Source organism: Pelobates fuscus, chromosome 1 (genome assembly GCF_036172605.1).
Source record: "Pelobates fuscus isolate aPelFus1 chromosome 1, aPelFus1.pri, whole genome shotgun sequence".
Taxonomy (NCBI): Eukaryota; Metazoa; Chordata; class Amphibia; order Anura; family Pelobatidae; genus Pelobates; species Pelobates fuscus.
The window spans coordinates 93,084,601-93,110,919 of NC_086317.1; the positions used below are offsets into that span (position 1 = coordinate 93,084,601).

General features: G+C 40.0%; 1 protein-coding gene across 3 annotated transcripts in view; it reads left to right on the forward strand.

The window, feature by feature from the left end:
• Window positions 1–26,319, forward strand: part of LOC134605709 (transient receptor potential cation channel subfamily V member 1-like) — a 93,846-nt gene that overhangs the window by 35,754 nt on the left and 31,773 nt on the right. For all 3 annotated transcript variants that reach the window (XM_063450062.1, XM_063450063.1, XM_063450061.1), the window contains exons 4-6: window positions 11,418–11,570; window positions 18,992–19,132; window positions 24,119–24,417. In XM_063450062.1, coding sequence (XP_063306132.1) covers window positions 11,418–11,570; window positions 18,992–19,132; window positions 24,119–24,417 — 593 coding nt within the window. The remainder of the gene's footprint in view (window positions 1–11,417; window positions 11,571–18,991; window positions 19,133–24,118; window positions 24,418–26,319) is intronic.

The window sequence follows — 26,319 nt, forward strand, 5'->3', positions numbered from 1 at the left end:
TTTCTGGCATTATTAAAATACCATAGAAAATGCTGATTTTGATCACTTATTTTAATTGTTAGCTAAATAATTGAAATTATACGCCATGCTCTGAATTTACTTTATACAATATTTGGCTGGGTAGGGACTAAGAGGAAATTATTGTTATAGCTTGAAAGTGACTTGAAAGATGTGTGCATATATATATATGTGAAATAACTATGGAGGATGGCATGATATGAATGGAGAAGAGACAGGATCTAAATTAAACACAAATAGGCTGAAGCATGATAAAACATCTATAGTAACATGGCTAGCTATTTTTTGTCACCTACAATTCTCATGATAAAAAACCTGAAACAAAAACATAACCCTCAACAGCTGAAGTGAGAACATTTAGCTTTACTGTGTTTACTTTACTAAATTTAAAAAAATACACACCCAGTTGTCACTAACACTGTCTCACTCCTCTCTTTAAGTCTCTTTTTGTCCCCCATATTGACATACAGTTATAGGCAGTCGGTTAAGCATGACGATTTATAGCTTTTGTGGCAGATCCACATTTTCTGTGCTTATTTGATGTAGTATGTAGACAGTCCACGAGTTTCAGTAAACATTAAGCTTCATTAACTCTAGTTACGGGCTGGCTGATGACACGCCAATGTGCTTAATCTCCCTATGTGCAGCTTTTAAAAGCAAAACGCTGCACATACAAACCCCAGGCGCCATGACCAATCACTATAGTGGTCATGGTGATTGGAGTAACACTTTAACTGTCTAAAAAAGACTAATTGTTTATTAATATATAAAAATTTTGCTTTAATAGAAGCAATGCGTAGCAAGTACCAAACGTTGTACACATTGTTACCGTATTTACTGGAAATGATGGCGCGTGTGTTAACAGAAAACTGATGAGCTTACAAATTAGTTTTAAAATTTAAACTAAACTTGACAGGTTAGAACAGTGTTCCCCAACCCCCGGGCCGCGGACCGGTACCGGTCCGTGGATCAAACGGTACCGGGCCGCCCAGGGGTGTGGGGTGTGCGAGCCTGCCGGCTAATGCAGGGCTGGCATTGCCCAAGTGCCAGCCCTGCAATGTGCCTGCGGACCGGAGGGGAGATCAGAGATCTCCCTCCATGGTCTGCAGGCACATTGCTGACAGCCGGCAGGGGAGGGAGTGAGAGAGGACCCGGGAGCTCTTACCTGCAGCTCCTCCGGGTCCTCCTCTCGCGAGATTTGGAGCGTTGCCGCGGTAACCACGGCAACGCTCCAAATCTCGCGAGAGTGAACTCTAGCCCTGTAACTGGGCTAGAGTTCACCTCACCACCGCTGGGACCACCAGGGATTCCCCACCGGACCACCAGGGACTAAGAAATGTCCCCCCTCCTCCCAGTAAAGGTAAGAAGGGAGGGGGGACATGAATATATTAATTTTAATTAAATACATTTTAAAAAAGCCTCCTTACCCCCCATACACACACTGCCCCATACACACACTACACACACTGCCCCCACACACACATACTACACACATTGCCCCATAAACACACTACACACACACTACAAACACTGCCCAATGCACACACTACACACTGCCCCATACACACACTACACACATTGCCCCACAAACACTGCCCCATACACACTACACACATTGCCCCATACACACACTACACACACTGCCCCACAAACACTGCCCCCATGCACACACTACACACACTGCCCCACAAACACTGCCCCATACACACACTACACACATTGCCCCATACACACACTACACACACTGCCCCACAAACACTGTCCCCATACACACACTGCCCCACAAACACTGCCCCATACACACACTACACACATTGCCCCATACACACACTACAAACACTGCCCCACAAACACTGCCCCATACACAGACTGCACACACTGCCCCACAAACACTGCCCCATAAACACACTACACACATTGCCCCATACACACACTGCCCCATACACACACTGCCCCATACACACACTACACACACTGCCCCATACACAAACTACACACACTGCCCCACAAACACTGCCCCCATACACACACTGCCCACAAACACTGCCCCACAAACATTGCCCCCATACACACACTGCACACACTGCCCCACAAACATTTCCCCCATACACACACTACACACACTGCCCCACAAACACTGCCCCCCACACACACACTGCAACTCTCACACACACTGCCACCCTCACATACACACTGCACCGCTCACACACACATACACACAATTTTGAGTCTATGTCTTTATGTGACTGTGTTTGTGATTTTCTGACTATGTATGTGTCTGCGTGTTTTTTTTAATATATGTGACTGTTTTTTTTTTTTTTTGTCTTACTAAATCAAAACAAGCGGGCCACGGAAAAATTATCAAACGTTTACCGGTCCGCGGCGATAAAAAGGTTGGGGAGCACTGGGTTAGAAGATTCAAAACAATTATATTTCACAATTTTTGCAATTCGGCAGAAAAAGCAACACATCTGGTACTAACAACTCTCTTTTCCCTCTTCCCAACCCCAATATAAGATGTTACAGCTTTTACTGGAGATAATGAGTTAGAAGTAATGTATGATGCCTCACCAAGAGCAGGCACTCAACAAAAGAGCTTTCAATGGGACAATTACAGTGTGGGTAGTTCCAGTCTACCCAGAGCATGAACCCAAATAAAGAATTGAAAAATATATACTGGAAATAGCTCTATCCAAAGACAGAGTCCCCTGCGTGGGTACTACTGATGAAGGTGCAGCTAGACACTGAAACACGCGTCTGGAATTTTGATTTATTAATTGTTTCTTTTTCACTGAGCACTCTATTACACACTCTATTTATGGCACTTATTTATTATTATTATTATTACTATTATTTATATAGCATCAGCATATTCCGTAGCGCTTTACAATATGATTCAGTCCTCTAGTTTAGTGGTAGTGTGATTCTCTCAGCTTAGATAAGCTGTAGATAGTAGTAGGTTGCTGTCACTCGCGGCGGCGAGACTCATTTTCCTGTCCACTCGCACCTCCCACACCTCAACGCTCTGTCAGTCTCTGCGTTGGCTTCCAGTTAGATATAGGGCTTAATGTAAAATTCTGGTGCTTGCTTACAAGTCCCTACATAATGCTGCTCCAACCTACCTATCCTCCCTAATACACATGTATGTCCTGTCGAGGCCCCTACGCTCTGTCTGTACTCCCACCTCTAATGCTCATCTCCAAGATTTCTCCAGGGCTGCACCTCTTCTGTGGAACTCCCTTCCCTTCTCCGTAAGACTTTCACCCAGTCTCCACTCATTCACAAAATCATTGAAAGCTCACTTCTTCAAGAAAGCATATCAATTAAACAGTTTTTTATCCCCCATGACTCCTCTCCTGCAACTGTCAAAAAATATCTACTAAACCCTCAGTGAATACTTTTCTAACAACCTACTTTCTACCCCTACGTTTACCCTCTGTGTCACTATACCCCACTCCCTCTGGAATGTAAGCTCATTGAGCAGGGCCCTCCACCTCTCTGTCCCTGTACGTCCAGTTGTCTGGTTACAATTACATGTCTGTTAGTCCACCCATTGTACAACGTTACGGAATCTGATGGCGCTATATAAATAACAAAATAATAATAAAAATTCTCTGACCTTTACTTATTTATTTTCTCTCCTCGTCCCCCTGTTTTTTTCCTACTACTGTAGTGCCTTGAGATCCATGGTTACTTTTTGGAACACCTCTAGATACCTGTTTATCAGCAGTGTGTCACGACTACTAGTGTGGTCCAGCACGCAGAAACTATGTAAACATATACATAAACAATTAAAGGAAAATAAAAGGACAGAGCGTAAACCGGACCTTAGAATGGTCGGACTAATACGCTAGAGACAGAGAATGGTCAAAGGGAAAGCCGAGTTCAAGGAAGACAGAAAATACACAATACCATAAACACAAGCCAAGTCAGGGAAACCAGAATTCAGAATAACCAGGAAAAAGCCAAGATGAGGATACCAGGAAATCAGATACACGAATATAGAGCACTCTCAGGAAACGGAAACCACGACAGGGCAAGGTACTGGGGTGAGTTAGGGATTTAAATATCCCTCTCTATGCTCTGATTGGTCAGAGGGTGACCTCTGACCCCAAAACGTGCGTGTGCGTTGATGTCGTGACGTCACGCACACGTTAGTATAATTTTCGGGGGCGGAGCTAGAGATGGACGCGACCACGCGGTCGGTGCCATCTTGGATTTGGGCGCGATGCCCGGAAGACCTGGGGGAGCGGTTGCCCCCTCTTCTATTTACAGAATTCTCTAAGGAAATTGGTTTCCATCTACTTTTATTCTTAAGCCCTAACTAAGTACTACCTACTTATTTTAATAAAGATCTCTACCAAAATGCAACGTTATTTAGCCGTTGTTACCTTGGACATTTGACTGCACTTAATAACGTTTGTACAGTACATTGTATCTATTTCTGGGAATTTCCTTTATACCTTTATCTAATCACATTACTTTTAGACACCTTTCGAGAATATTATTATTAGCTAGGGGGCTCTGTCTTTGAATAAAGCTTTTTCCAGTATATTTTTTCATATAAGGAGTTAGCTCTAAAGCATATCCAAGCGCTAAAATTTGTTTCCATTGGCATCCAAAGTGCCATGTAAGCATACATGTACAGGCATTTATTCCTTAATGCTATATGCAGCTGCATGGGCATTAGAGTATTTCCATTAAATCCCTGACTGTGCCTTGCCAGCCTAGCAAACACTTTCAAAAAAAGCTAAAATAAAGGAAAACGAGTACCTATAGTTTAACTAGTCACTGGCTTTGCAGAACCCTGGATGTGACAGTTCCAATATATAACCGGTTAGTGTTGCTTTAATGTGCTGTCCTGACATTTTAGTATGCATCATTATCTATAGCTTGACATTTAAATATTGCTACATTTTGTTAGAGGTATATTCATTGACATGCAACTTTCCAACCAAAATCTCTTTAGGCCATTTGAAACGAGCTACTTCAAACGATGTACACACTATTCACTAATACATGAGATTGGAAAAAAATATACATAAGCTCTAAATTACTTAAACAAGCTTGAAAATATAACTGGTATAAGCCAACTTCAAAAGCCCCAGAAAGACGAGTTGTAAGCTTATCAACTGCTAAGAAAAAAGATTTAAGGGACAGCCATTCAATCAGCACTGAAGAAAACATAGTTGGGTCAATAAAAAGTATAAGCAGCCGTTCAGATACCTATGTGGTCCATGATTGAGATCATATGGGCAAAATACATAACGTTATAACTACATTTTTTTTTTATCTGAACTTGCTGCTTTCCTGAGTTGTTTTTAAACAGCACAGAATAAATTTTATTTTTTTTCCTATCTACTAGTGAGTGTATTTATTGATATTGCTTTCTATGGGCTTGCAGTGTTGGGGTATATTCTGTTTTGTATTTGTCCTCATATTGGTATATATGAAGAATGTTAAAATACCATTTTATATACATTTACACTGCATTGAACATCTGGTGCACTTTCACATAGCCACTTCATTTTACATTGAGAGTTTCCATTTACAACGTGGAACCAAAAATAAATTCCCCCACATTATATCAGGCATTTCAAACACTGTCTCTCCCAGATTATGCTGAACTGCAACTCACACACATTGCTGACTACTATAGCATTCAATTACTTATGGGAGTTGTAGGTCATAATCATCTGACAGGGGCACAGTTTGAGATCATTGGCCTACATTAGCCAAAGGACTCAAGACTCCCATTTCTCCCATTCCCACATCCAATTTGTAAGTTCCTCCCCCCCAGTCATTCCTCTATTTCCTATGTTGTGGAATGACAAGGCTGGAATCTTCCAGGAGTGTTTACAGTCCCTCAACCCAAATAAAAACCATAACATCAGGACACCAAGGACCACGGCGGGGGTCATCAGTATGCTTCATGCTATGTGGTGGTATCTAAAACTCATGCCACTAATTGTCCTCATTTCAATAATTATATGTCCTCCCTTGTTTTCATGCCTTAAACATGGCAAAATCATGAATTGGGTTTTACTTATACAAACTAACAATTATCTAAAATCCTATAGATTGCTCTGTGAATGACATCTTTAAATCCAGCCTTGCTGTAGTACATTTTTGTTATTTCCCTTCCGTTGGAACATTTTATATCTTCACTAAATAAATAGAGATATAGAGAAAATTAAGTCATAATATTTTACAAAGATACTTATTGGTCTTAACCATAATGTTCTTTTTAAAGAAAATTAATCATTTAAACAAGCTTTCATTTCATAAAAAAAATACTTTTTATATATCCTTATAATATGATACCAAGAGAGAGAATTTCCAGAATGTCCAGCGGTCTGACATGCTGAGATAGGATAGCCATTGTGTGTCGTGGTTCAGTAGAATCAATGCCATTAAAAGGAACTTGCTCTCTGACTGCTGTACCTGTTTCAGACCATTCCAATCACAATACTACAAGCTTTATTCCAGTTGCTAGAGTCCACAATATTGTGATTTGTCTGGAAAATGGGTCCACCCAGCATTAGGCAGTCTCAGCCTTCCCTCCTGAAGTAATTGGGCAGAATCAGGCTACTGTCTGTTCATCTGAATAGATGGCATTATTAGATGTGTTATAGAGCCACCCATTTCTTCAGGCTGATCAATTGGCATGTACGAGACAAGCAGAAACTGTGGATAAATTTAGAGCAAGCCCAAATGATGTTACGTCTCTCTAGCTACTCCTATAATCCACAACCCTAATATAGCAGGTGGACTCACACGTAAAGATATTGGTGGATTTGGAAACTCAGATTGGGTCTATCTTTGGCAATGGTGTTCCCATGGAGAACTGAAACCTATATGTCATGACAGGCATTGGGAACAGGATGTAGATGTGTTTCCCCTCTCCCATTTTGAATTTTTTTCTTCCAGGTGGCCATACTTGGGTCAATCTAGTAGTTGAAGGTCATGGTTGATCTTGTACCCCAACATATCCTGGTTCGAGAACAGGGGCTATATGGTGTGCTCTGTGAGGGCACCATCAATGGGTGTAGTGAAGTGAACCAGGACGGGCCCCTGCACGGGGGTCAGTGGTGCAGCAACAATGGGGGAGAAAAATAGAGCGAAACAAGGCACTACACTGTTACTTCTCCTCCGCCCCCCCTTTCTAACATCCCCTCCTCCCCCTACCCTCCCTTCCTTCCCTCTCCCTCCTTCCAGCACCCTCCTCCTTCATCCCCACTCTCTACCCCCTCATTGTATGTGTTTGTTTCTGCTATCCACCTTCTCTCTCCTTCCTCTTTTTCTGATTAGAATAATATTAAAATTTGATAACTGTTAGAATATTAACTTGTAATCTGCATATGTTCCTAAGGAGTTCCTAAGGAGTCAGATCTTTGACCTTATGATTTATCTCTTCCACTTGAATAATAATTTAAGGATGACCTATGTTCAGATGATTTAGAGATAAAAGATCATGTGTATTGTGCCTGTTTGATCACATTGCTCAATACTTTTTCTTATAACAATTAACCTTGCTACATGTACGATTTTTCGAATCTGTATTATTTGTACCGATAGTACATCATATGCTTTTTATGTTGTATGTGCAGTATGTACCTTGTTTTCTCACAAATACCTATAAATAAAGATTTATTTAAAAAATTCTTTACAATATGAAGCAGGATTGAGTTTACAATCTTCAAATTATGGAGGTTTAGGAAATTCGTTAACGGAATATATGACTCACTTTTCTCTTATGATTGATTTTTTAACACTTAACGGATTATTTTAAAAGCTTTTATTTGTTGTAAAAGTGTTATGCTTTCTGCGTTACTGCGTATTTACTGTGTTAAAGCATGTGGCTGCTATCATATGAGCTTGCATCACCTGACTGCCTCTAACCCTGGGCATACTTCAACAGTAAAGCTCTTTTCTCTTAAAGGGAAATTATACCACAAAATCTAACACTTATAACCAGAAAAAAATAATAATAATAATAAATGAACAGTCATTATAATAAATTGTAAAATGTTAATGAGCTATTTGTGTGTTATTCAGATGAATAACCTCATGGGCCAGAGTAATAACAATGGATGTTTGTCAACTATATTTCTAATGATGCTCAGCTACCCTGGATTGCGGATTGTCAAAGCAACATTGCTCAATGATATTCAAGATTAATAGACTGATTATAATTTAGTTTTTTTTAAATCATTTTGAGTGAATCTACTTTTATACCCACAGGGCTATTCACTTCAGTGAGAATTCCAAGCCAATTTAAAGTGAATTTCAAATTTAAAGGAACACTATAGTGTCAGGAATACAGACATGTATGCCTGATGCAATAGTGCTGGAATACATGTTTAGCTCACTGGCCCCCGTCTATGTTCCTGCCTCCATGAGAATATAGCGCATGTGCATCAAAATTCCGCACTGTGCCAATCAGCATCTCAATGCATCTCTATAAGAATCATTCAGCACTTCCATGTAGAATATGGAGACGCTGAACTCCAGTGCTGGACACTGTGCAGCATTGGACTCGAAAGCACCTCTAGTGGCCGTCTGAGTGACAGTCACTGGAAGTGTTACTAGACAGCAATGAAAACACTACCTTTTCTTTGATGGTAAGTATATATATATATATATATATATATATATATATATATATATATATATTAACAACTTTTAGATTTACTTACTATTATTGTGTGAAGGAAAGATGTAGGGACTTTGAATTATTTTAAGGGGGTGGATGTTGGGTAGGGGACCACTAGCCAACCAAGGGCAGAGGCATGCTATTTTTGGTGCATGGACAATAGCATATCCATCCCCCTATTTTATAATTAATTAGGACCACTTCCTCCCGCCTATGGGTGGGGATTGGGGGGACATAATCAGTCGATCTTATCTAATCATGAGTGCATTTGGCGGCAAAATGACTGGATGGAATTCAATCATTTTTCCTGGAATTTCTCCATTCGGACAAAATCTGCTGTTTAGTGAATGACGCTACTTGAATTCACTTGGAATTCTCACAGAATTTAAAATTTTATGTCAAAATAGCCAAACTGGAAAAATATGCTATGCTTCAAGTTTGGCTATGTTGGTCTTAATTTTGAATATCACTTTGAATTTCCAACAAGTCTTGATTTAGTGAATAACCCTACCATAGATTTTGATTTAATAAGCAGTCCAAATGATTCAATACTACTAAATGATTTATCTACAAAAATTTCCATAGCCTTTAACTGATGGCTTCTCTAGAGGAATCATTTTAATAGTTTTCCTAACATTACTGAATCATAAGAAAAGATTATCCAATAATAAATTGAGGCCTAAATCGGGACTTTAAGTCTTATAGCAGACATTTTGGCCTTTTCTTAAGTAGATGTATACGATTATATACCTTTGTAACAGGGCAAAATAGAATAAGCATTTTCCTGGGCAACAGTTAACAATAGTCCTCATCTGCATCATAGGAATAGGATACTATGTAAAAATCCATGAAAACAGACTATAAAAGTATACTTAGACAAGCCAGTAATAGTTGGCATTAAGCATTGACCTTTTAATAATATCCTTGATATGTGGGATTTCAGTTCTCATTCGGTAATCAGTGGTTTTCTTAAGCCAAAACCCATTTTTTACAGTCAGATGTTAAGCTGCTCATTTGAAGCTTTGGAGATCTGTATGTAAATTATAGCTTCACATTTCATGTATTTAAGGGATTTTCTGGGTCCTAATATTTTTCTTTTGTAGTGCGTATCTAAGGGATTCTTTACATACTAGGGGTTATTGACTAAACAATGAGTTGTGCAGAGTGGACAAGTAATTGTCTCATTGGGCATGTTACCAAATCTATAGACTTGAAATATTTTTTAGCAGAATATCAAGAAGGTACCATGCATGTATTAATGCTTCATATCAATTCAGACTAATTTATGGTTTTGTTTTTGATGAAAGCCTCTCTGCTTTTTTTGTGTGAAGCTATGTACTATATAGCTTCATGGTAACAAACACAGTACAGGGACAATGGAATTGTAATACAATTTGAAGTTAGATAAAATTTGTCTGGGATAATGCATCATGCCATGACTATACCTTCATCTGCTTTCCACAATACATATGTTGTTAAATTAGTATCAAACACGGCAGCTAAATTAATACATTCAGTCTAGCATAAATGATAGATTTAAAAAATGTATCACAATGTAATATTTAAATTAACAGATGTTATTCAGTAAAGGTAGCACATACTCACAAAACCTGGTACAGAAGGAAAGGCAAAACTGGATGAATTGTTTAAGATCTAGCTTGAAATCACATCACACTTTAAAAGAGAACTGTCAACATCAAATAATTGATTGCAAATCACCTATAATGTGTTACCCTTTTAAATGAGATGCTTTATTTTCTTTTAAAATTATATTAAAGATTAGGCAAATGACACTTTAAAGGACCACTATAGTGCCAGGAAAACAAACTCGTTTTCCTGGCACTATAGTGCCCTGAGGGTGCCCCCACCCTCAGGGTCCCACTCCTGTGGCGCTGAAGGGGGAGGAAGGGGTTAATCCCTTACCTTTTTTCAAGAGCCGTTAGCGCATTCAGCCAGTCTCATTCACAGTGAGAAGCGCAGAAGCGCCTCTTGCGGCTGTCAGTGGGACAGCCACTAGAAGCTGGATTAACCCATAGGTAAACATAGCAGTTTCTCTGAAACTGCTATGTTTACAGCAGAAAGGGTTAATCCTAGATGGACCTGGCACCCAGACCACTTCATTAAGCTGAAGTGGTCTGGATGCCTACAGTGGTCCTTTAATCCGGTTTAGACAATGCAAAGCCAAGGCAAACATGGCTGATGAAGAGAAGAAATAGAAACATTGTTCAATTTCTCCTCTTCTCTGTATGTTTTCTCTTTGCTGACTGTCAGGTAGAATGGGCAGAGCTTATAACGATGATTGAGAGGACGCTAAGATGGAGGCGCCCAGTTGCAAAATAAGGAGGTGTGGATTTTTACATTAAATGTTATTTTTTATTTAAGAGCAATTTTGGATTAAAAAATAAAAAAACTAAAACAAAAACCAGTGCAAAATAATTCATATTCAAAATCCTCGTGTTTTCTAACTGGAATTATGGAAGATTTCTTTGATATTGATTGGTAACACCAGATTTTAAAATGGAAATCAGAACTGTATAATTAAGTATTTAACAGTACTTTGAATAATATATGTATGCTGTACATCATTAAACTCTCTTTGCAATCAATGACATCAAACTATAAAGAACAAATAGTAATTATGTATGTGTTTTTAAGTTTCATATCTCTAGAGCTGCTCTAATGTCAATATTTCATGCTATGACGCGCTATATTCTAAGTTTCCTTTTTTGTTATTAAATTCAAGATCCTGACACAGGGAAGACATGTCTTCTAAAGGCCATGTGGAATTTAAAGAATGGGGTGAATGACACCATCCCGGTATTGCTGGAAGCTGCTGAAAAGACAAATAATCTGAAAGATTTGGTCAACGCGCCATACACCAATGCTTACTATCACGGTAAGTGACCAAAATCTTCTCCAGGTGCTGAGCTAACAATATCTAGCTTGTGATGGAATTACTTAGGAGGTTTCATGCATTATGTTCGTTCAGACTCTTTTTTTAGTAATACCTCTTAATTCTTAAGATACATTAACTATGTAATAATCTCTAATGCACCAAAATACCACAGTGGAAAAATATCTTCTGGTTACCAACTCACCACAACGTATTATTTAGTGCCAGGAAACTGAACAGTGCATAGCAATGAGTTAAACACTTATATAATTTGGAATTACTTTCAAGAACTGTGTTTTTGATGAGGCAATTTGTTTTCCACAGTACTGGCAAACCAATGCTGGAAGACCAGGGCCTTATTGACATGACATCACAGGCAGTGGTGTATCCTGGTTTTGTGCTACCCTAGGCATATTCCGGCTCCTGGCATCACTCTGCGGCGCGCAAGGGAGCTGAGCAGAGAGCTCACTAATCAGTGCTCCTCGCCAGCGCCACCCGCCAGACCGGATTTTTACTAAGCTGCCCGCCTGCCTGGACTGTTAGCCGCCAGGCTAACAAGACATTTGCCTGGGCATTTGGGGGCGGCGTTTTTTGCTGCCCCCTGGAAAGTGCTGCCTAATGCAAATGCCTTGTTTGCCTCGTGGCTAACACGTCCCTGATCACAGTTACCCCTAAGTAGAAAGAATACAGGTTCGCTTGCCCCCCACAAAGTAACAAACTAAGATGTTAAAATATGTTGTGAGCAGTGTGAGAAAGGAAAGTGTAATATGAGAAATGACAGGGCCCAAAGTGGAAGAAGTTCAATAGATATTTGTAGAATAGAGTATCAGAATTGAAAGAGAGTTTACAGGATAGTGGGCACAGCTACAGCTGAATCCCAAACCCTGCCCCTTGTCTCTAGTGGTGCTCTCTTCTTATGGTAAATTTTAGAACTGTGGAAGACAGTGAATTCTGATCCCTTCATGACAAGATGTTGAGCAAATCCCATTATATAAGAGCATGAAGGGGTTACAATATTCTGTGTATATCTAATATCCTACTATCAGTGGCCTATGAGCAGTTCAAGGTGTCTATTAGTATTGAATAATGCATGTGCGTGAAATATCAGTGGTTTAGGTGGTACGTACTAGGATAATGAGATGAAAATAATCGCAAATGCAGTTTCTAAGTATACATTAAATAAGAGCTATTGTTTATTATTTACCTAAGTGTATGGTAAAATGAATAGCAACCATAATTATTTTTGTCACTGACTTCCTCTTTTTGGCAAAAAAAAATCCCCTGACGTTGATGTGGGAAAAAAATAACACAATGATCTAAACTTAGTGTATGAATAAAACATAACTTGTGTTTTTCACTCCTGTCTCAACCTCGCTATTCACACATTTTCATTTTGAGCAAGGAGTACATTCACAGATTGGGAATACATGTTAATCAAAGCAAATGCTGACTTTCACCAAGAGTTTCACATACCTTAGCATTTAACTCATGCTGAATTCACTGTTGGTAATTACAGCTGAGACATGTTCCATTTGTATATGCAAATGACATTCCCTTGCAAAGCATATGCAATTCACAGTGAATTGAGTGAAGGAATATTAACCTCTTGTATCTTTTCTGCAGATAGTTACAGAAAATACAAAAGAAAAGAAAACAGTGTGTACTATGTAGTATGATTGCACATGTAACAGATATACTCCAAAATGTCATAAAACCCCAAACAACTATCCCGAACCTTAATACACACTGTTTGCCCCAGACTGCCAAATCCCCCCATCCTAATGTTACTTTGCCCCATATGTGCTGTATTGTTTTGCATATATTGCTATATATGTAGTTACAATGTCCCATGTATTGCCCATAGATATTGTCTTATCTGCACTCCCATTGTTCCCAGTTTCGGTTTGGTCACATATAATTGTGTCCCACATTTGGTCACATTACCAGGACATTGCACATGCAATACTCAAGATTTCTTCCACGTGACACTTTGGTCACACTCACTAACTTACTGTCATATGCCAGACACCTTCCCACACCTATTCCAAATTTCTGAAGCTGTGCACCGAGGCTATATCAAAGCACTAGTCTGTCTTTTCACGTTGCATTGTATTGGAGATATTACTTACACAAGCAGTGTCCCAAGTAGGATTATCAGCATCTCTTTGAACACAAAGCACAGACAGATCTTCTCTCTGTATCACATACTCTTACTTACCGTAAAGTGCTGTACACTGGACTTGGAAAGATGCTTGCAGCACTGTGCTCATGGTGTCACTGTGTTGCAAGCTGCCTAGACATAGTAAGGGCATATTACACAAACAACATTTGTTTTCAAAGATCAAAGTTAAGTTGCCAATTTTCCTTTTACACATTTTCATGATTCTGGGCTGTAGCAGCATACCTTTTAATGGGTAGATATATGTATGATTTTATAAAAAATGCAAAATATCTTATTTCAAGAAAAAGTCTGTGTTTATTTAATGAAAACTATGATCAAGTTTCCTTTCCTGGCTGTTATTGTAGTTCCAAGATGTGTTAAACAATTTTGTGGAATGAACTGTTTGAAGATGTAACTATTTCGTTACCTTCAGGTGGACTGACATATAGATTGTATGAAAAGTGTTTGGATCTGACATGCATCATCAAAATCTTAAATTTGTCTTACGGTTAAAGATGAAACAACTGTTGTTAAGCATTTTGCCTATAAAAAATAAGCATATTTTTGTAAAAATTGGAGTGAAAACACACAATGGTACTGTGTCTTGACATATACCCACCTCTTATTTAGTATAGTGGTTTTCAATTTTTACTTTTGGCTAGAGCCCCAGGTGTTTCTGGAATTTAGCAGTTCTGATTGGGATGTATTGACTAAAAAGTGAATTGCATAGAATTATTAACCAAAATTAAGGAATTATTTGAACTTTGTTATTTTTGACTTCGATCATGCATTATTTATGTGAATTTATCACAATTCACTGTTAAGTGAATAATTCCCTTCTTATGCCATGGCCCTAACTTCATGTCTAGTGATGTTGCGAACATAATATTTTCGGTTCGCGAATGGCGAACGCGAACTTCCGCAAATGTTCGCGAACGGGCGAACCCGGCGAACCGCCATAGACTTCAATGGGCAGGCAAATTTTAAAACCCACAGGGACTCTTTCTGGCCACAATAGTGATGGAAAAGTTGTTTCAAGGGGACTAACACCTGGACTGTGGCATGCCGGAGGGGGATCCATGGCAAAACTCCCACGGAAAATGACATGCAGAGTCTGGTTTTAATCCATGAAGGGCATAAATTACCTAACATTCCTAAATTGTTTGGAATAAGGTGCTTTAAAACATCAGGTATGATGTTGTATCGATCAGGTAGTGTAAGGGTTACGCCCGCTTCACAGTGACAGACCAAACTCCCAGTTTAACGCAACGCAAACAACCGCAAACAGTCCATTTGCACAACCGCAAACTCCCCATTTGCACAAGGTTGGATACCAAGCTAGCCATGTCCCGTTCCTTGTCCTCACTGATGTCATTGAAGGTCTCTCTTCCTCCACCCAAGAAACGGGAGATGGAAAAAGATGCTTGGTCGGTCCTCCTACTTCAAATTTGGGGCACTGCGCATGCAATCTAATGTGCCACCAGATAGGAGTGGTGTGTTAAGTAGTACTATTCCTATCAGTTTAATCCCTGTTACGTCCCCTATCAGGGGACGTGTATATAAGGCATCGATTTTAGGAAGCGGGAGATGGAAAAAGATGCCTGGTCGGTCCTCCTACTTCAAATTTGGGTCACTGCGCGTGCAATCTAATGTGCCACCAGATAGGAATAGTACTACTTAACACACCACTCCTATCTGGTGGCACATTAGATTGCACGCTCAGTGACCCAAATTTGAAGTAGGAGGACCGACCAAGCATCTTTTTCCATCTCCCGCTTCCTAAAATCGATGCCTTATATACACGTCCCCTGATAGGGGACGTAACAGGGATTAAACTGATAAGAATAGTACTACTTAACACACTACTCCTATCTGGCGGCACAATAGATTGCACGCGCAGTGCCCCAAATTTGAAGTAGGAGGACCGACCAAGCATCTTTTTCCATCTCCCGCTTCCTAAAATCGATGCCTTATATACACGTCCCCTGATATATTCAGGGCGGACAGGAGTGCTGGTCCGGTGTGACTCTCTGCTTTCAGGCAAGTCAACCCCAAGACGGCGTGACACTGCCATATCCGGGATGTGGAACAGTAGCTGGGGAGCTGGGGGGGTGCCGTTGATGTGGAGCAAGACGCAGCAGCAGAAGAGGACTCAGCCGAGGAGGTTATGGAAGAGGATGGAGTAGGAGGAGTAGAGGAGGTGGCAGCAGGCCTGCCTGCAAGTCGTGGCGGTGTCACCAACTCCTCTGCAGAGCCACGCATTCCATGCTTGGCAGCCGTCAGCAGGTTTACCCAATGCGCAGTGTAGGTGATATACCTGCCCTGACCATGCTTTGCAGACCAGGTATCAGTGGTCAGATGGACCCTTGCCCCAACACTGTGAGCCAGACATGCCATTACTTCCTTTTGCACAATCGAGTACAAGTTGGGGATTGCCTTTTGTGCAAAGAAAATTTGGCTGGGTACCTTCGACTGCGGTGTCCCAATAGCTACAAATTTTTTGAATGCCTCAGACTCCACCAGCTTGTATGGTAAAAGCTGGCGGGCTAAGAGTTCAGTCAAGCCAGCTGTCAGACGCCGGGCAAGGGGGTGACTTTGTGACATTGGCTTCTTACGTTTAAACATGTCCTTGACAGACGCCTGACTGTGGGCAGATGAGCAGGAACTGTTCAAGGCGAGAGACGGAGGGGCGGGTGGTTGAGAGGGGGCAAGGAGGACAGCAGTGGTTAACGTGGCTGAAGATGCTGGACCAGAAGGAGGATGGCGGCTTTGAGTTTGTATGCTGCTTGTACTCATGTGTTGATCCCATAGGCGTTTGTGATGTGCGATCATGTGCCTTCGCAAAGCAGTTGTACCTAGGTGGGTGTTGGACTTCCCACGACTCAGTTTCTTTTGGCACAGGTTGCATATGGCATCGCTGTTGTCAGAGGCAGACACACACAAAAAATGCCACACTGCTAAGCTCTGCAATGACGGCATTCTGGTGGTGGCAACAGCATGCGTTGATTGGCGTGCTGTCTGGCTGACCCCGGGTGCCGATGCATGCTGTCTGACTGTGCCACTAGCTCCTTGCGACGACCTCCCCCTGCTTCCAACTCGTGTCCTGCTCCTCCTCTCTGTCTCCCCATCTGAACTTTCCCCCTGTTCTTCTTCTCTTCTAGCGGGTACCCACATGACAACCACGGACGCATTGTCATCATCAACCGCTTCACTTGTATCTGACAACTCAGCAAAGGAAGCAGCAGTGGGTACAACATCATCATCATCACACCGTACGTGTGTAATGCTGCCTGACTGAGACATATCCCTGTTATCTACATCCTCTGGCAATAATGGTTGCGCATCACTCATTTCTTCCAACTGATGTGTAAATAACTCCTCTGACATACCAAGTGAAGCGGCTGTGGTGCTAGTGTTGGTGTTGGCGGCGGGTGGGCGAGTGGTAACTTGAGAGGTGCCCGAAGCTAAGCTGGAGGAGGATGGTGCGTCGAGGTTCCGAGCGGAAGCTGTAGAAGATTGAGTGTCCTGTGTTAGCCAGTCAACTATGTCCTCAGAACTTTTCAAGTTCAGGGTACGTGGACTCTGAACACTGGGCATTATTCTAGGGCCAAAGGGAATCACAGCACCACGACCACGACGGCCCCTGCGGGGTGGCCTGCCTCTGCCTGTCATTTTTTTTTCGATTAGAGGTAGTATGCGTGCAAGCTACTGTAACAACAGATATGAGTGGCACTGGTGTGACACTGTGCCCTGGCAGGCCCTGAAACGCACACTTGTGAAGGAAACTGACTGCTATTATATTAGAGTCCAAAAAGGTTTTTTTTTTTAAATGCAAGCTATTGGGACACCAGATATGAGTGAGTGGTGGCACTGGGCAGGCCCTGAAACGCACACTTGTGAAGGAAACTGACTGCTATTATATTACAGTCCAAAAAGTTTCGTTTTTTTTAAATGCAAGCTATTGTGACACCAGATATGAGTGGTGGCACTGGGAAAGTGGGCACAGTATATGCTGTGAGCCTGACACACAGGCTGGCAGACAGGCAACTGCAATTACATTACACAAAAAAAAAAAAAAAAGCAGACTGATGTTCTAGCCCTAAAAAGGGCTTTTTAGAGTGCTGTCCTTACAGCCGAGATCAGATGAGTCCTTCAGGACTGTAGTGGACACTGAATACACTAGACTAGCTATGAATTTCCCTATCAAATCAGCAGCAGCTACACTGTCCCTCCTCTCACTAAGAATGCAGCTTCACAATGAATGTAAAATGGATGCTGTCCAGGAGGTGGGAGGGTCTGGGAGGGAGGGTCTGCTGCTGATTGGCTGGAATGTGTCTGCTGACTGTGAGGTACAGGCAGGGTCGAAGTTTACTCAATGATGATGAATAGGGGGCGGACCGAACAGCGCATGTGTTCGCCGTCCGAGGCGAACGTGAACAAGAGATGTTCGCCAGGAACTATTCGCCAGCGAACAGTTCGGGACATCACTATTCATGTCCTAACAGTCCCTCTTAAACAAATGATAGTCTTGTTAGCTATGTGAAATGTTAGGGTATACTTTAGGTACAATACTATCTTGATTTCAATAAACATTATGTCATTGATACAATAAAGATGTCTCTATCAGAGTCTTTAGAGCTCCCTGAGTGTTGTGTTATGAACAAGCCCGGATGTTCCATTAGAAATAGAACTAGTTACTAGCAGTAATTAAGGGGACCATTAGACAAGTCTGCTGAAACATCAGAGGCAAAAAGCCAAGGGATGGAGTTTGTTGAATCCAGTATTCTGTTTGCCTAAGATTATGAATGCATTCAGCCTAATGTCTAATAGATTTCTTTCCAATATGTCTCTAAGCTGTGCCTAGGGAGATATCCAGGGGAAAGCCAACGCTGTCATTAAAGTAAATATTAATTATTCAGAAAAGCAAGTGGGCAAATAATGTTATTGTTTTTGGGTGAGACAGACTTGGCTTGTGGTGCATTGTCTGATGGATGAGTACATAAACAGCATCTGCTGTTCACAACCCTCCCTCCCCCCCCACACACAACATTTTAAAGCAGATCAATGTCAGAATTGCTTAGTGGACTATTCTCTAAACAGTGAATTAAAGTTAATTATTGTATAATTTAAAAAAAAAAAATTTCTATTACTTAACTATTTCCTAGATTTTTTGGAACATGAAGTCATTACCCAAATTTTCTTTTTTTTAGTTGCTGCCATCTTCAAATTTTTCTAATATTTACTTTTATGTTGTTTACTGCAGGACAGAGCGCGCTTCATATAGCCATAGAAAAAAGAAATTTCCAGTTAGTTGAACTTCTAATGAAAAACCAAGCTGATGTTCATGCCAAAGCAGATGGAGAGTTTTTCCAGAAGAAAAGGAAGGGTGTTAGCTTTTATTTTGGTGAGTATCTTAATGAAAAAAAATATTTTGCCATACTTGAAACTGAACCTATTAAGGCGGGGGAGGGAAGTGCTTATGGTGCTGACATGATAATTGTTATCCTTGTTTTTTATTTAACATATATGTGACTCAAAATTCACTTAATCTTGTATAATGTGACATTATGTATGTCACATGGCACCCATTCTACCACTGTATTAAAGAGACACTGTAGGCACTATAACCATTTCCTCTCTTTGAATTGATTATAGTGCCTGGCGTCCCCTGGTACTGTCTCTCCATTCAGAGTTAAACCATGTTCTAGCAGTTTAACATTAAATAAGGGTCCCTGCCACCCACAGTCTGGCCCCTTCTGGAGGTGTGGCTCAGGCAGAGATTACACACTTCCTTGTAGTTATATCCATTCGTACCGTCAATGGGAGGTTTGATAGGATAAAAGCAGTCAGCTGACTGACACTTTCAGCTAATCACAGCTTCCAACTTCTGCTCAGGCTAATACCTCTTTATTTGCCTAAGCAGCACAGAAGGGATGGGATCCAGGGGACTCTCGTTTAGTATTAGAACATAAAAACATTAAAAACTGTTCAATGCTGAATGAAATGATGGCAACAGGGGACTCCAGACACTATAACCAGATTAATTAGATTACGCAGATACAGTGCCTATAGTGTCCCTTTATTAACTTGCTGGTTTCAGCTATTTCCCCCTAGAGGCGCAAAACTAGTGCAGATGTAAGTTATTATTAATGATGTTAAAGCTACTTTCAAATTCTTTTTGAAAAAAAAAGGGTAACATTCAATTGAAACACAAATAGCTGGCATGTAAACTTAGAAGAAAATTAGAATGTTGTATATAGAACAATACCTATACAAGGAATACCTATATGTTTAAATTATGTAAGTATAGACAAATGTAATTTTTGAATATGTTTATTTAAATGATATGCGTTAGCATGCAATGCATAAGAAAATGGAGATGTAAGCATATATGGACAAATATATTTGTCAAATACAGTAGGTGTGACAGCAATAATATATACAAATGAAAAGGGTTTCATAAAGTCCTTACAGTATGATGACATAGGCCGTCATATGGTCATTAAAGATTTAAACTGGAACCCAGTATGCAGGAAATAAAGAAAAAACAAAATGGGGTAAAATTAAACAAATGTATTAAGATTTCTAGAACAATGTTAATAACACAAATGATTAGCAAATTATCAGAAGAATATAATGATGCAGACAAACCACAGGATACAAGGGAGCAAAGCTCTGAAATCAGGTAGCAGGCCTTCATAAGACAGGATACAGGGCAGGCCACTGGAGTCAGATAATAGTCCTTCACGAGACAGGATAAAAGGCAGACCTCTGGAGTCAGGTAGCAAGCCTTCATGAGACAGGATACAGGGCAGGCCACTTGAGTCAGGTATAAGGCTTTCACAAGACATGATAAAAGGCAGACCTCTGGAGTCAGGTAGAAGGCCATCACAAGACAGGATACAGGGCAGGCCACTGGAGTCAGGTAGCAGGTCTTCACGAGACAGGATACAGGGCAGGCCTCTGGAGTCAGGTAGCAGGCCTTCATGAGACAGGAAACAGGGCAGGCCTCTGATATCATGGAACAGGTATTGAGGAAAGAGGGCACAGGGCAGGCTTCTAGAGTCACCAAGCAGGTATTCAGGAGACATGAAGGAGACAAGTCTTGAATCGTATGATCTGGTAACCAAGAAGGAGCAAGGCTTGACTATATAGGAACATAATTAAGAAATTAGGACTAACTGAGAGCAAATAAAATCTGTTCCATCAGAGTGCAGCAGCCTGCTGTAGTACCACTACAAGGTATCAGCACAGTGCTGTATTGCACTAGATCAAAGAGACCTTAAAACAAGGTAGTGCAGGGGAGTTCCTATGGAACCTTGACAGTAGTGCTTGGAAAGTCAGTGCAAGCTGCACTATTATCTCATCAGACTACTAAAGAATGTATGGCAGTTAGCATTTACTAAGCCATAGAATTTTATTTATTTTAGTATTTATAAAATATTTTACCAGCAAATATACATTGGCATTTCCCTCAATTTCAAGTAAGTCCTAGAGCAGTGTTTTTTTTTTTTTTCATCCAACTCTTAAAGAGAAAACTAAAAATCCTGAATTCTTTCCTTGTGCTATGCTTGTTTTTTATGATCACTATTATTTTATCGGGATATGGATTAAAAAATATATTGCAAAGTATTTCAACCTCTAAGTGTGCAGTTACAGTAACCTCATTGTCATAAACTTGCTTAATCCTTACTTTTGACTCTCACGAAAAATCTAAACACTGATATCACTAATGGTAACTGCAGAATGGAAAAAGTCTGCGTTTCTTTATAAAGGAGAAGTAAAGCAGATGTGGTGCGTTTCAATGTCTATTTTTAATGGCTGTATCAAGCATTAGAAAAAAAAGTTCCATATCTGATGCTTTTCACAGTGGTTATACACACATGCATATCTCACCGATCTATACCTTTATTGCAGCCCAATGACATGTATTGCTGTGGGTTTTATTTCTGTAGTCCATGATAATAACCCCAAACACATAATGTAAATGAAATGCAAACCTGAATTACTTGGTTTCTCTTTCGTGCTGTGATGACTTTTCTCAAACATTTTTCTAAAATCTATAATACTCTGAGATTTTTCTTAGGCCATAGCATATGCCAAAACGTATCAGAAACATTCTCCAAGGTACATATGTTTTCTGTTTGGTGACTTTGGACTAAAATGTCAAGTCTTATAACTTCCAATTCATCAGTTAAAAAAAAATTTTATAAGACATATTCACAAGTCTGCCAAGGCACTCGGGAAGTAACCAGCAACTCCTACCATTCACCAATAGCTTTTAAAAGTAGAACAAATATCCTACTTTCCTGCTTCGCAGAAATGTATTTCGGGGAATCAACCTTGGCGAGTGACAGTTATATATCCACGGTGCCTTATAATGTTCAGCCACAGACTTATTGGCATGGCCCAGGCGGCTCTGCCATAAGACTTGGCTCTCTACGCCCCCTCACAATGGTATAATCTTACTTTGCTACTTCTTAATTTTGTCAACAAATGCATTTACTTGCTATATTTATGTTTCTACCTTAATTCCGAGCTGTCCTCGACTGCACTTATGTTGTTAATTATTGAACCCTAAAGACTACTCTGAACGAACGCCCTATTTCTATATCCTTACAAACTTCCCAGTTTTGTAACATTTATGCATTTTTGATGTCCTTGCTTACCTTCTGTACTGTAAAGTCAAGTAGAACAAATATATATTATGGAGTAACTTATGGCCATTGTTTATGAGAGATACATGGAGTTTTCTCAGATTTTGCAATCATGGCTGCTATAAATGTCCAATCAAGTTGCATAGATAAAGGGAATGTCACCTTAGTTTTTAAAGAATTCAAGCAAAGCCCACTCTTAGTCCTTTAACTATCTTGGGGTTTCCCTTACTGACTCATATTTCAGTTTTTACTTTCCATAACCATCCCCCCCTTTTTGTCCTCTTTGCTCTCTGTTTCCCCTAGAAACCTTACCACTTTAAGTGGTACCACCACTGCCTCCGTAGCAAACATGTCGGCTTAATTCATTGCCATTCAGTTTTAAGATCCAACATTCCTTATAAGTTTCACACATTGTAACAACCCTGTATATACATGAGCAACACAAGTGCTGCCCATAACTTAAGTCATAGCCTTCCTACTGTAAAGTATTGAAATAACTGCGTCATTTTATGGAGAGCAGGGCCTTCTTCACCCTTTATTTCTGTAAGTTTCTGTATGTATATTATTTGTTGTCAAAACCACCAAAGCCTATAGCCTCCTCTAGTGGCTGTCACTTGTACAACCACTAGAGGGAATTTGCTGATGGGTTCCTGCAAAGATTGTTTGTTGCTGGAGGCGCAGAATGCTCCTGATATTTTAACTCTGGGATTGCAGCAAATGTACGCTAAATTATATTTATTAGGTGGCATATCTTGGCAAGTGTTGCCAAAAAACGCACCCAACTACAGGGAATTTACTCTTTAGGAAACTGTAGAATCTACAATTCTACTCTGTTTAGTAGATGCAGTTGCAGATTTTGGGAACAAAACACTATTTTTTTTTTTATTATTAATCCAGGACTATAGTCCCACTTGGTGTTTTATATTTACAATTATTTTGTTTTTTTACCAAAGCAGTGGTGGTGCTAGAGATTGCATGTTATCTGGAATTTCAGCTGCTGTGGAATGCAGCACTCATACATACCTGTATATACAGATGCACACAACCATCAGTGAAAGGGAAACACCATAATTAAAGGACCACTATAGTGCCAGGAAAACACACTAGTTTTCCTGGCACTATAGTGTTAATAGGTCCCGCCGGGCTGAAGTGGGAGGAAGGGGTTAATCCCTTACCTTTCTTCAGCGCCGGGCTCCCTCGGCGCTGGGGACTCTCCTCCTCCTTCCGACGTCATCAGTTGAATGTGCATGCGCGGCATAAGCCGCGCACGCATTTAGTCAGTCCATAGGAAAGCATTCGCAATGCTTTCCTATGGGCGCTGGCGTCTTCTCACTGTGAAAATCACAGTGAGAAGCGCGGAAGCGCCTCTAGCGGCTGTCAATGAGACAGCCACTAGAGGCTGGATTAACCCATATGTAAACATAGCAGTTTCTCTGAAACTGTTTACAGCAGGCAGGGTTAACCCTAGGTGGACCTGGCACGCAGACCATTTCATTAAGCTGAAGTGGTCTGGGTGCCTGTAGTGGTCCTTTAACATTGCATTACACTAGTGGTTTTGTTTGTGTTGGATTGCACACTGTGAATCACTGGATTTGGAAACATGATTTGCCTACCATAATAATTTGCTATAATTTAAATGAAACACACACTATTGGGCTGCATGCTATGTCAACAATAACAGCACAAAGCTACAATAGTACTTATAATGTTACTTTACCTACTCTTTTCTACAGGAGAGCTCCCTCTGTCTCTAGCAGCGTGTACGAATCAGCCCGATATTGTAAATTTCCTTCTAAATAACCCATACCGGAAAGCTGACCTCGCTGCCAGAGATAGCCATGGAAACACTGTATTACATGCTCTGGTTTTGGTGGCAGATAACACAGAAGAGAATACAGAAACAGTAACTAAAATGTATGATGATATTTTGAAGAAATCAGTGAAAATTAATCCACAACTCAGACTGGAAGAACTTGCCAACTGGGAGGGACTAACTCCTTTAAAACTGGCATCAAAAACTGGCAAAATTGAGGTAGGTCCATGGAAATATCCTTTGTGCCAAATGGGGAGCACGTGAAAAGTCAAGTTAAAAATGTGGCTATTAAATCTAGCAAAATTATATTGCTGTGTTTATAAGATCAAAGCCTTAATTTCCTAACCTAGATTTGGAACTTTTTCTAACGTTATTGAATCATTTGGAAAGCTTATTAAAATAAGTGTAATTTAAACTCATGCTATAGATTATGAGGATTAGATTAGGTGGTCTTTGGGGCTAGGTGGAGACTTAGAGATAAAGGTCAAGTTCTGGCTAGGAGGTTACAGTCCATCATACCTCGAAGACTGGTAACAATTAACTATAAGTACTCTTAACTCAAATTTTAGTATCCCTCTAACTCTAAACATAATCTATCCCTAAATTACCCAAAATTTAACTGTCTACCTGCAAGTCCACCTTATGCTATGTCATGCCTAAAACTCTTCCTCATCAGAAACCAACACCAATAACAAAACCTGCTTTAAAGATGTATTTTTAAAGATGCTGCTGCTGCTGCAAACTTATACATCATCATTATTATGTCTTGCTGTTTATTTTATGTAATTTTATTTTATATTGTTTATATTAAATATGTAAAAGAAGACCATTTAAAATCCTGTCCCATTGTGTTTTATACCCTACATCCTATAGACTGTAAGCTCGTTTGAGCAGGGTCCTTTCTAACCTATTGTTCCTGTAAGTATTCTTGTAATTGTCCTATTTATAGTTTAATCCCCCCTCTAATAATATTGTAAAGCACTACGGAATCTGTTGGTGCTATATAGATGGTAATGATAATAATAATAATAACTGCCATTAAAATAGTAAGTATATGTAAAACAGAAAAGCGCATCCCTACTTTTATTATGTGACAGGATTCTCCAGCCATATACATGCAGCTCTGGTCAGACAGTGGTTGAAAACCAACAATTAGTTCTAGTCTCAGTTAGTCTTCCCTGCTTCACTCCTTGTACAGAAGCAGGAAAGACAATAGAGACTAACTTTTCAATTTTAGATACCGTCGGACCAAAGGTGCATGCATGTAAGAGTGGGTTTTCTAGTGTTTTACATACGCGTAATTTAGAAAACAAAAAATCTTTTTTCTATAAACACATGATGTAAGGATTATTATATTAAAACATATTTTTGGGGTGAGAGATGTCCTTTAAAGGTATACTGGAGAATGTACCAAATCAACAGGAAATGTCATATATATGATTCACAACACTGCATTGCCATCTGCAGGACATATCCCATATTACACATGTTAAAAAGAGATGGACTTTATTGATGGATAGTCATCGACTCATAGTTGTATTTGCAGTAGCCAGTTTGTCCAAATGTATCTGGGTAATTTGAGATAGGATTACCACGACTCTCAAATAACCAAGAGAGATATGGTACGAATTCATATCAAGAGATGGATTATCTTAGTACTCCCTATAATTTAAGATTTTTTTAAGCTGAATGTCTGTCTGCATGATGTGATGTAGATAAATAATTTTGTTTGGAAGTTGCATGTACACTCTTTCCTCCATTACTGCTACAAAATGGGAGTCTAACTAATGCAGGGGTCCCCAAAATTCTCTTTTAGCCATTAGCCCTGTACAGTGATCCTCCTGATATCTATGTCCAGTGGGGTGATATGCAACAATGTAACAGGTACTTTATGCTTTAGATTAGATCCTTTTAAAACTGCATGAATCTCCATCAGTCACTTTTAGTCAGATTTTTTTTTTTGCAGATACCTGTATGGCTACATAGTGAGCTGGAACATTTTGGGCCTCTGAATTGCCTTTAGTAAATACCGAAACTGTGATTTTTGTCAATTTCTGTGATTGTCACTGGATATTTAAAATCAGAGGCACATTCAAATATTTTTTTTTTATGTTTTTTTCC